Source organism: Embiotoca jacksoni, unplaced genomic scaffold (genome assembly GCF_022577435.1).
Source record: "Embiotoca jacksoni isolate LCO1_2020_lvr unplaced genomic scaffold, fEmbJac1.0.p SCAF_25, whole genome shotgun sequence".
Taxonomy (NCBI): Eukaryota; Metazoa; Chordata; class Actinopteri; family Embiotocidae; genus Embiotoca; species Embiotoca jacksoni.
In genome coordinates, this window is record NW_027185376.1 from 3238465 (window position 1) to 3250529 (window position 12065).

Consider the following 12065-nt stretch of genomic DNA (forward strand, 5'->3'; position numbering starts at 1 on the left):
TACCAGATGTGGTCTTGTAGATTCTTATTGATTTACCTCATGATTTGAGATCTCTCTCTTGTTTCACACCAATAAGCTTCGAGCAGGTCGCAGCTTCACTCTTCAGACTCTTTCCGTCCTTCACATTCTCTTTTATTCGCTGCAGAGCCAGCAAATAAAAGTAAAGGTCAACAGACTCTCAAATAAACATGGTTACGATGACTAAATAATAACTGAACTCACCGACGCGTGTTGTGTTTGCATTCGACTTGTGTGAGTGAAAGAGTGCCTCGAAAGAGGTGGCGGAGTCAATGTTCCCATCGTGTGTAACACTCTCTGCGGCGGTATGTCTAAGGTCGATACTTACTTATTTAGTTTTGTTATATTAAGCTGACAAAAAAAGTGTCACAACAAAAGCAAGAAGAGCACAGACACGGCAATGTTTGGAGTAATGCAAGCAGAGCCTCTAGCAGCATGTATGTATTGGATTTCAAGAAAAGATAATAATAATAACTTTATTTATATAGCGCTTTTAAAAACAGAGTTTACAAAGTGCTCTACAGAGAAGCAAAGCATAGTCGTACATAACGTCAATACCGGTAAGCATTTAAGAAAACAGGAGGCAAAAAAAGACCATACCATAAAGGTAATGAATACAAGAAAACCAAACAAATAACCAAAACGAGCAAATGGAATAGACAACAAACAAATACATAAATGAATAAAATAAACAGGGGAACAAAAGAACTGCATAAAAGGACGACATCACTTAAAAGCAATTCTATAAAAATGGGTTTTAAGAAGTGATTTAAAAGAAGGTAATGATTCTGCAAGCCTTATCTCCTCAGGTAGGTCGTTCCAAAGTCGAGGGGTTCTAATGACAAAAACAAGATGAGTTCACAAAAGATGTAGTGGGCAAAATGAAATAAAAAAAAAATTAAAAAAACTTGTTTTGCGAGTATTTCATCATGCTTACTTTCTACTTTCTCTTAGCATTGGGCCTCAGATGTAAAGTATTGCAGATTGCCTCGTGTTTTAAAAAAAACCCACTTCAATGTCAAACTTCAGTGTCGCGTTAAAGAACACAAAGCTCAAGGTAATTCCAGCATAAAAGCCTTTAAAGATATATGTTCTGTTGTCGGTACCAGTCTGCACCCGGAACTACAGTTATAGCTTTTTGATCCTTTTAAAGAAAAACTCAAGAGGTCAGGGTCGTGGAGCTGCTAAAGATGTGTGGAAAAACGCTCCTCCGAAAGAGCCTGTCGTCATGGCAGCAGCTCTGTCAGGCCGTACTTATTCTGAATGCTATAATGACATGAGCCAATCAGCGTGGCAGCGCTTACAAACCTCCAAAGTCCAGTTATGTGCAGGATTGGATGCAAAACCCGGGGATCACCAGAGCTGCTAGTACTTCTCTTGGCACCATGAATGTCTGCAACAAATGTCATTACTGTAGATGCAGAGATATTTCAGTCTGGGCTCATAATGTGGCTAAAAACTGATAAAAAAAAAAAAAAACAATCGTGAAACTCTTGTAGCCTCATTCTCCTCCGGAAATGAAGCTGCTTGATTTGTAGGCAGATACAAATTCCCCTCAATTTTGGCGAGATGCAGGTTTAGTGGGAATTGTGGGTCTTGCATCATGTTTTCACATTTACAGCAGTGGACTGTGATGCCAGTCCAGCCTCTCTGCTCACCGCACCACCACCGCCGCCGCCGCTGCATTAGTGTAGCAGCAGGCTCCGTCCAGTCCTCCCAGCTGAGGCAGCAATATCCTGTGATGAACAGTCTTTTAGCTCTTGGCCTCTCTCATGCAGCGATAGCGCCCCGGGCCTTCGGCATCTGCCAGATTATAGACCCATCCGCTGCCTCTTCACCGCTTCAATTGTTTTGTTTGTTTTCTCTTTGCTGTTCCTGGAGCTTCGCCGCCACTTCCTACATCTTGTGGCGTGTGTCTCATCTGTTTAAATCCTTATTCTACAATCCTCTCACTTCTCCCTTTTCTGGCTCATGCTAATCCATCTCTTCCCTTTTTACACAAGCGGCTGCTCGTCCCTCTCGCTGCCCCCTCTACTGTTCATCTTCATGCAATAGCCCGGCTGGAGAAATTGAACACAACCTCAGTGCAGTGAATTATCTCCCATCTGTCTGCACCGATGCCCTCTCATGCATTAATGGATGGGAAACTGAATTTGCTTACACTTCAATAAGACATCATGTCATGTAGACAGTTCTTTTTAACCCAGATTCAACTTTGTATCAACTGAGCTGCCCGTGTCATGTTTCTGTCAACGTATTAGTCGGGGCTTTTAGGAGGTATTATAGCCACAGCAGGCTCGTCATTTCAAGCGTGCTGCTTTGTTTTTGAGTATTTTAGAGGGCTTAATAATTATCTGCTGCTCTTTATTTTTTATTTGTAAGAGCTTTACAGCACAATCAACTCGTGTTTATGGACACCAGCATGATCTCATGTATTTGGCCTTAATCCGACTGTCTAGTTGCTGGTTTATATGTACATTATACCTGAACACTGAGGGCAGTATCGGCACCTCAATTATACTGTCACAAGAAATTCTACTGTTTTTACTTCTGTATTTTAGCTGCAGAATTTGTATTTGACCTTGTTTTACTTAAAACATCTAGAACAAATATTTGTATATTAACAACAGCTCAAATAAATATATGTATGTAAAAAGCGGTTGAACATTGTTGTAAATTATCGCCTGACTTTTAAGTTTCTTTCAACTCCAAAAAGCTTTTTTATTTTTATTTTCAGCAAACACTTTATTACCAAACAGCAGATAAACAAAGTTGGTGAACATTTAGCTGTAAAGAAACAAGACATTTTTCTCAGGAGTTGGTGGAGAGCAAAACAGAGCTGAAAAAAGATTGAATATCAGACTTGCATTCATTAGATGGACAAAAGGACTGCTGAATGCTAATGTTGCTTCATGTCTCCAGGATGAATAAAAAGGCAACAGTTTGTTATATATAAATTTTTGTTCTACAACTTTACAGGTTTACAGTTGTAGTTGTATTTACAGCTTGTTTCTTCTGCTTTATGTGGCAATTAATCAGTATCGGTTGTCATACTAGCATCATGATAAGTCCCGTATCTGTTTGTGTTTGCCCGCTGCAGGTCAGCCAAGGAAATGTCCCAGGTGTGGAAAGTGCCTCTCTGGCTATGGACACAGAGGAAGGAGTGGAGGTGGTGTGGAACGAAGTGCTCTTCTCCGACAAAAAGGTCTTCAAAGCACAGGAGGTACCGTATTACTTTTTCTTACATACCTTTATCTTATTTAATATCTTTAGTTTATTGTTTTAAAAAAGGCCTGCAGCCAATGATTCAAATTTTTTTTAAATGCATTTTTAAGCAAAATAACTACTTGGAAATGGGCAACACAATCTTTGGACAGGACAATTTGTAAATGTTTTTCATTATTTTACATATTGATTTTATCTTAGTCTTAATATAAGGGCCACTTCCTCCATGCTGTTATTTCAGTCCTGTCATTTCAGGGTTTGTGTGTCTGTATGACAGTTTCATTGACAGCGGTGAAATGTGTTTTACTCCGCTATTCATCCTGTGACACGTTTATCCGAGATTTTATGAAGTGTTATGTAACAAAGTGCGATTCGGCTTCTAATCCACAGCCACTAAAAATAGATTTGTTCTTATTTAGAGGCACAAAATATCATCTCATGTTCTTTTAACAGAAATTAGTATTAACCCCCGGCAATTATTAGGATAACTGAGCAAAGCTTTGCGCTGATAGACCAAGACATTTTCAAAAATTTTAACCAAACACATAAGTACTTCATTAATTATCTAAAGGGTGCCTGATTGATTTGCCGACCAGCTTTATTGGTAAAAACCTGCTGATTTGGCCCCTGATGTAATGTGAAAAACTGAACCCCCTCTGATGGCTGTTGTCCAGGAGAAGATCAAGGAGATGTTTGAGAACCTGATGCAGGTCGAGCACCCCAACATTGTCAAGTTCCACAAGTACTGGCTCGACATGAAGGAGAGCCAAGCTCGTGTAAGATTTCTTTCTCATTCTTTCTATCTCCATCTGCCCTCTTTTTTTTTTATTTTATTTTTTTATTTAATAACACACATGGTTGTGAATTAACGGTTTTGTTTTTTTTCTCTTCTCCATCAGGTTATATTCATCACTGAATACATGTCGTCAGGCAGCCTCAAGCAATTCCTGAAGAAGACGAAGAAGAACCACAAGACCATGAATGTGAAGGTCAGTATTTTTACTCTGGTCACATACTAGAAAGGAGGATTTGCTCCGTCTGTCTGGTTGCGGTGCCACAGTGTACTGCAGTCTGATCACTGTTCAGATTCATATTTTCAAGAGGGATTAGAGATTATGTAACGGGACACCCTGGTGGCTCAGTCTGCTCAGACATGTATAACATTGTGGATTTGAAAGTCTCTCATAATTTATACAGCATCTCTTTTTTTCCACCTCCGCATTGCTGTGTGCATATCTGATCATTCAAAAGCATAAATAACAAAAAAAAGTGCTATAAATGTGACATATTTTATATTTAAATATATAGTCCTGAGAATAAAGTAGAAACTGTTTTTTAGTGTCTTACATGGCAGTATGACTTTATATATCAGGAGATATATCTGTTCATGCTGCTTCTGTTGCTCTTCATTTCAGGCCTGGAAGAGATGGTGCACCCAGATTCTCTCTGCACTCAGGTACTGATTAATTTCCTCCCCCAGGAGTTTAACACCAGAGAAGCCTGTTTTATCACAACCAGAACGATAACAAGAGTGTTTATTTGTTCACCGGCAGTTATCTTCACTCCTGTGATCCACCAATAATCCATGGCAACCTGACCTGTGACACCATCTTCATCCAGCACAACGGCCTCATCAAGATTGGCTCAGGTCTGCTCCCAGCAGGGCTCTTTATGTTACTACAACTAGTCCTGGCCTTTACTGTTAGGTCACTGTGTACATTACTGGATTTACCTTAATGTCTGTGATGCAGCTTTACAAAGCAGAATAAAAAAATCTCAATTGTGCTTAATTTTCGTTCCACAGTCTGGCATCGGCTATTTGTTAATGGTAAGAAATAGATCATTTTGTTTTGGTAATATTTTCATTGGTGTCATATCTGTTGATCAGTTTATTCTACATCTAGCAGATCTGTATGCTCGTCTGTGTTCTCTCACCAGTATTCCCAGATGCCAGCGTCCACGGTAAAGGGAGGCAAACCCGCGACGAGCAGAGGAATCTTCATTTTTTTGCTCCAGAATATGGAGGTGTGTAACTTTCTGTGGCTTAATTTCCATCTATTCTACTTTTATTGAATGTTTGAGCACAAAATTACAATACAGTCATTACCTTTGTGGTTTTAATGGAGCTCAAAACCTCATAAAAACTGGTGAAACCATCAGACACGCAGACTTTTTGCACCTGTGGTACCATGTTCCCCTTTTCTATTGAAGTTAATAAAAAAAATAAAAAAAATCCTGTTTTTGTAGCTCTGAGAAAAGACAAGTTTCTAGAAGCATTTTGTGCAGCAAAACTTAAATCGGCAGTTCTCGCAGCCAAAAGCAGCAAACCGAGGCTGTCATCAGATAGCTGTGGGAATTTTGGGACCTACCGACTGTAATTTTAGGAGATAATGAGGTAAATGTTGGAATTATTGGAGCCACAGTGAAATCGATAAGCCACAAATCATTTGTATCATTACAGACAAATTATTTGGAGACATTTAGTGGATCATTTGTACTGATGTTAGAGCTGTAAAATATGCCAGGGCCACTGAACCTGTCTGATTCATTATTTTCGCAATGAGGCTCAGCTCTTCCTCTATATCCTCATTTCACTCTCCTCTTCTGCGTCTCCTTTTTCATTCCCAGCTGGCGAAGATGATTACGCCATAGACATTTTCTCCTTTGGCATCTGTGCTCTGGAGGTGAGAGAAACAGATCCGGCAGATTTTCATCTCTCTCTGTTTGTGACTGTGTGAATTAACAGATTATAAATGTTCCCCCTAGATGGCAGTGCTGGAGATTCAGGCCAATGGAGATACTGCTGTGTCCAAGGAGGCCATAATCAATGCAGGTCAATCTCTGGAAGACCCTCTCATGAGGGTGAGTTTCAGAAATACTTCATGTCCTAAATATAACCCAGTGCAACCAAGGAAACATGGAGCTAAAGACAAGCTGCCACACCCTACTCCATTAACACTCGCCCACTCACACACACACACCACCGTGCTTCTTGGCTTGTTTCAGACCACATGCTGGGACTTTGTGCAGTTTTAGAGGACACGTGTCAGAAAAACATGCCAGGAATCAAATGCAGAGCACATTTGTGTTGTTATGTGTTGAACCGTGTGTCCGCGTTGCTTTCTGCAGGAGTTCACGCAGTCGTGTTTGCGTCACGAAGCCAAGCTTCGTCCGACCGCTCACGACCTTCTGTTCCACCGAGTCTTGTTCGAGGTCCACTCCCTCAAGCTGCTCGCCGCCCACTGCCTCATCAACAACCAGTGTGAGTTTCTCACCGCCGCATGCCAAGTAAATCACTCGTTCCCTCCTTTAACGCTCATCGTAATGGTGCAAGCAAATTTCTGACCTTAAATTGATGTTACATGGCAGTAAGTTGGAGGTTTTAAACCGTAGTAAGCAAAGAAGGTCTCCTTAATACTTAAACCATGTATTTATCACATTTCTTCTCTGCTGCAATGACAGTCTCGTTTAGTTATTTAATTTTCTAATTAAAGTCCAAAATCTGGAAAAGATTGTGAAATGAAAATACAATTGTTGTTTTCATTACATTTTCTCATACACTTTGCACAAATTGCTGCTTTTGCATGTGTGTATGCGTGTATGACATCAGGTTTTTTTAACGCCCAAACTTGTGTTGCATCCACAGACTTGCTTCCAGAGAACTGTGTGGAAGAGAAAACCAAGTCGTTCGACCCCAACGCTGTCATGGCAGAGATTAAACATGACGACAGACAGGGAGTTCAGCTCAAGTAAAATCCAATAACCGCCTTGTATTTTAAGCTTTCTGTGAATATAATGTAACCTTTGAGGCACAAAACTCACTGTGCTCTTTTGTCTCTCTGTCTCATAGGTATTCCCACGTATCCCCTTTGGAGCTTGACAAGTTTCTGGAAGATGTCAAGTAAGTGGAACCGCAGTATATTCCTTGTTCTTTATCAGTAGTTTGGGATTTCAGCGTGAGTCTTAATATTTCCTCTCTTCAGGAATGGGATTTACCCGCTGATGAACTTTGCCTCATCGCGACCTCACCCCGTCCCTCGAGCCCTGTCCTTGTCTCAGGAGCAGGTGGAGACAGTGAAGACGCCGACTCCTGAACCCCAGGAGACGGAGACGAGGAAGGTTAGCCTCTTCGATATCACCAAAACCGCAATGTTAGATCCACAGTCTAGCTGCCTACTCAGCAAATATGCGCACATTGTCCTATTTTGGTACAAAACCAGTGACACGAGTTAAGAAAATGAAAAATGATGATGCTGCAGTGTTTAAAGTGTCAATGGAGGAGGACTCTGGGAATATAATGCGCCACCTCAGTTGTTCACACATGGAAAACCACTCGTATGGGTTGTAACTGCATTATTTAGGCGCTGCTGCTGTACATTAAACGTGTCGTTGCCAAAGATGTGAGAAAAGTGTTAATTAATTTGTGCTGTGTTAAAACTTGTTACTGCCCCTTGTGTTGTTGTGGGTGTTGTTTATGTGGAATATGTAACAGCCTGTGTGCGTTTTGTTTATTGTTAATATAATTATATCCATTTATTATCACCTAAAACACATTTTACGTTTTACTCAGATGTTGTCTGTTGTTGTTGTAGGTTGTTCAGATGCACTGTAACTTGGAGTCAAATGAAGAAGGGACCAAAACTCATGTGAGTCACATAGTATTACAGCTCTGTACTTCAGTCAATTACGACGGGTAAACATGAATTCAGCTGGATTTAATTTTGACTTTGTGATCTCCCCTCAGCTCTCTTTGTTTCTGAAGATGGATGACAAACTTCACAGGCAACTGAGCTGTGACATCCTTCCAAGTAAGTAGACAACAGCTGTATATTCAAGATAAGGATCACTTTATTCTGTGATTTTCTTATCATTCACAAGTCCAATAAAAGCACGTAAGTAAGTAAGTAAAGTTTATTTAATATAGCACCTTTCACAGACAAAGTCACAAAGTGCTTCACAACAATAAAAGATCAAAATGAACCAAGCATGTTGTCTGTATGACTTCTGGAAATTTTCTGTGGCTCTCAGCCTCAAACTTACTTTAATTATTTAAAAACAAAAAAATTCCCTCTGCAGTAAATAATTCATTTTTATGGACTATTTTCAGCCATAGATTTGGTGCACATGTGAGTAGGATGGTATGTGTATGTAATCAACTTGAAATGGCTCATTTATGTGTTTTTAACAGTGTTTTGACAATATTGGAGCTTGAAATGGACAGTACTTTTTTGTAGAAGCTAATTGTTGGTTTTGATCTTTTTGACAACACGAAAAATTTGAGGAATTCATCATACTTATAATAAAGACACCTGCAGATATATTTTTATTGGAGTTTTTTCTGACTGAAATATTTTATGTGAAACTTTCAGGTGACACCTCCAAAGACCTTGCCAGTGAACTCGTTCACTACGCCTTCATAAATGAGGTAGATATAAAGGCTTCTTTCCTTTCCTCCTTGTTGAACAATAACTCACATTTTTATTCACTGTTTCACATTTATAATAAAAAACAAAAAGGAACTTCTGTCGTACACGTGATGCAGCCAATTTCTAAACGCAGTATGTTCCTCATTCAGGAAATACTTTTCAAAATACATTTTAACCGTGTCTTGCGTGTTGTGCAGGAGGACAGCGAAAAGGTGGCGGGGTTCCTGGAGGACGCCATCAGCCGACACCGCGTCCGAGCGCTCGCCTCTGGGAACACACAGTAAGGGGAGGGTCACGACAGCGGCTGGCCACAGACGGAGGGGCCCGGGGGCGGTTGACCACACAGGTGGAGAAAAGGGAGAGGGCAGCAAGCAGCATCACACAGCCACGAACTAAAGGAGAGCTGGACCCAGCTGAGGATAAAAAAGAAAAAAAAGAAAAAGGGGGACAAATACAGACGGATGCTGAGCCGTGTCAGTAAATTATCCCAGTGAGACAGAAGAACAAAGCCAATGCTGAGAGACAAACTGAAGGCACCTCTGGTTGGTGGACCGGAGGCATCATGGCTGTGTCTAGCAACCCCACAGAGCAGCGGAAGATTGACAAACTCCCTGCCTTAAAGGGCTACCATGCCTTAACATATAATGACAACTTAGTTTTTCCACAATGCCACTATTGACAACAGATGTGTTTTCCTTACACACGCAGCAGCTGTGTTTTTTCAGAAGGACATTTTATTGCTCAAAACCTCATTTGCACTCCGATGCCCACTTTTATTGGTGATTATTTACCTTGAGTTGTAAACAAAATGATTTACCGAAGCCTCTCCCATCCAAGCCACAACATTGAGTTTATTACCGTTTTAGGAATTTATTATTCCGTCCTTCGTGCACTGTTAATACTCGTTCAGTTGATTTATTTATTTCTGTTTATAACTGTGAACAATAGGAGCATTGCACAAGCCTTTTTTTTTTTTTTTTCGCTTTATGTTTTTGACCTGCAAAGTAACACACGTCACTGCAGTCTTGGGTTAAAGGCGAGTTCTCGTACAGCTAAACACGTCGCGCCTAAATGTAGTGATGAGCAATGAGATGATGCCTCTCTTTTAGCCTGTAGTGCTCTTAAGGGTTTTCCCTGTGAACGTGTTGTGAAAGCCAAAGACTTGCAAAGTGCCTGATATGGCAATGTACTTTGGACAAAAAATACTGATGAAATGGCATCATACCCAACTTAGATATTTGGAATTTAGATCATTGAGGTTGACTTTAGTTTTAAAATTAAATAATTTCTTTCCATTTCTTTATCATGAGTCCACTAAGTCAGCCTTTGTGAATGTGAAGATAAAGTTGAACCCTAATGCTCTCTGCTGCAGTCGATACTATTACGGAAAGAGCTGCAGCTTGTGTACTAAAATTTCAAATACATTAGCGTGTGATTTTTAAAGCATAATAAATGACAGGAGGTCTTGGGTATCTGATATTAAAATTTATAATACAAATTGCCATATTGTTAATAATATTACTGCTATACTTATTTTTGTTTTAGTTCCACAACCATATGAGGATTTTTTTTTTTTTTCTGACAGTGAATTTGTTTTGTAAATAAGTCCAGAGGTCCTTTAAAGGCAAAATCTACCCAAATCATGCAATCATCAGTAATATATAATTAGTAATATTATGAATGGAAATGTAGACATTTCCATGAAGATTTCTGTGGGCTACAGATGCTTAAACTTGATTTCTGATAGTAGACTGAAATGATTTTGCTTTGAACTTGTTCATTTCCCAGAACCACATCTACTGTACTTTTATTTCAGACAATATCAGTCTGAACTTTTGAATTGAATGCAATGCAGCCCACACAAACACAAGAATATAATATACAGTATAGTTCTGTCAGATTTATTTGTCAAGAACCCAGTCTTGGAATTGTAAAAAACATTTGGGTGGATTTTTCCTTAACAAAACTAGACAGTTAAAAAAAAAACACAATAGTGAATCTCTGGTTTGTCAGATTCACTCATCTCTGCTCCATTTGTTTTCTTGTCTATAAGGTTGCAGTTTCATAACACTTACACTAATGTACAGTCATTACTTCTCAGTGTGTCTCTGAAGACGGGAGCCCTGGATTCTCATAGACACTCACCTGCTATAGGCTGTGGTGTACATATTTGTTTGTGGCCATGAGATGGGTTTACTTTGGACACCATTTTAATGCAAAGCAGTGCCACGGTTGCTCTCATTTGATCTCATAAGCTGCATGTCTTAATAGCCTGCACCCATTCAAAACTTTGCATTTTGCCTTTGTCAGTCACAGCTCGGTTCCAGAGGGGACTTGACCAAGAAAATGAATGTTTAGACTGTGCAAGCATAAAATAAACATCCATATCAGTCTTATTTTATGTCAAAGGACTTTTTATCCCGTGATTCTGTTGAAAGAAACTTGCCTTTGGATGTGTTCTACTTAAACCTTTGTTAAATATTGTAGCTACTGCAATTACATACATGACAATAAACAAGATGTGACATTGTTTATGACTGAAATTATTAGGATTCATTTATTTACAGAATTAGCATTCACTGTTGATCATTATGCGTTCACTTCGACATATTCCAGTATACTCCATATTGAGTAAATGTTTCTGATAACATGAATACATTTAATTACAATGAATTCAACTAGCAACAGAGTCTTGTGGGTTCAGTATGCATATCAACTTTTTGCGCCCCATAAGTCATAACAGAAAAAATACTTTTAACTGTCTCATACAGTGTATCCGGAAAGTATTCACAGCGCTTCACTTTTTACACATTTTGTTATGTTACAGCCTTATTCCAAAATGAATTAAATTCATTTTTTTCCTCAAAATTCTACACGCAATATCCCATAATGACAAAGTGAAAATAGTTTGTTTAAAATTTTTGCAAATCTATTAAAAATAAAGAATGAAAATATAACGCGTACATAAGTATTCACAGCCAATACTTTGTTGAAGCACCTTTGGCAGAAATCACAGCCTCAAGTCTTTTTGAGTATGATGCTATAAGCTTGGCACACCTATTCTTGGGAAGTTTCTCCCATTCTTCTTTGCAGGACCTCTCAAGCTCCATCAGGTTGGATGGGGAGCGTCGGTGCACAGACATTTTCAGATCTCTCCAGAGATGTTCAATCGGGTTTAAGTCTGGGCTCTGCCTGGGCCTCTCAAAGACATTCACAGAGTTGTCCTGAAGACACTCCTTTGTTATCTTGGCTGTGTGCTTCGGGTCGTTGTCCTGTTGGAAGATGAACCTTCGCCCCAGTCTGAGGTCCAGAGCGCTCTGGAGAAGGTTTTCATCAAGGATGTCTCTGTACATTGCTGCATTAATCTTTCCCTCCATCCTGACTAGTCTCCCAGTT

At 39.6% G+C, this 12065-nt stretch overlaps 1 protein-coding gene across 1 annotated transcript in view; it reads left to right on the forward strand.

Moving 5' to 3' along the window:
- nrbp2b (nuclear receptor binding protein 2b) overlaps positions 1-11199 on the forward strand; it is a 40754-nt gene extending 29555 nt beyond the window's left edge. Inside the window, exons 2-18 of the mRNA XM_069159646.1 lie at positions 3119-3241; positions 3918-4019; positions 4143-4232; positions 4659-4699; positions 4797-4891; positions 5048-5071; positions 5182-5268; positions 5872-5927; positions 6010-6105; positions 6373-6505; positions 6890-6992; positions 7094-7144; positions 7227-7362; positions 7836-7889; positions 7988-8051; positions 8613-8668; positions 8867-11199. Coding sequence (XP_069015747.1) covers positions 3119-3241; positions 3918-4019; positions 4143-4232; positions 4659-4699; positions 4797-4891; positions 5048-5071; positions 5182-5268; positions 5872-5927; positions 6010-6105; positions 6373-6505; positions 6890-6992; positions 7094-7144; positions 7227-7362; positions 7836-7889; positions 7988-8051; positions 8613-8668; positions 8867-8953 — 1398 coding nt within the window. The 3' untranslated portion in view covers positions 8954-11199. The remainder of the gene's footprint in view (positions 1-3118; positions 3242-3917; positions 4020-4142; positions 4233-4658; positions 4700-4796; positions 4892-5047; positions 5072-5181; positions 5269-5871; positions 5928-6009; positions 6106-6372; positions 6506-6889; positions 6993-7093; positions 7145-7226; positions 7363-7835; positions 7890-7987; positions 8052-8612; positions 8669-8866) is intronic.
- The last annotated feature ends 866 nt before the right edge of the window (positions 11200-12065 follow it).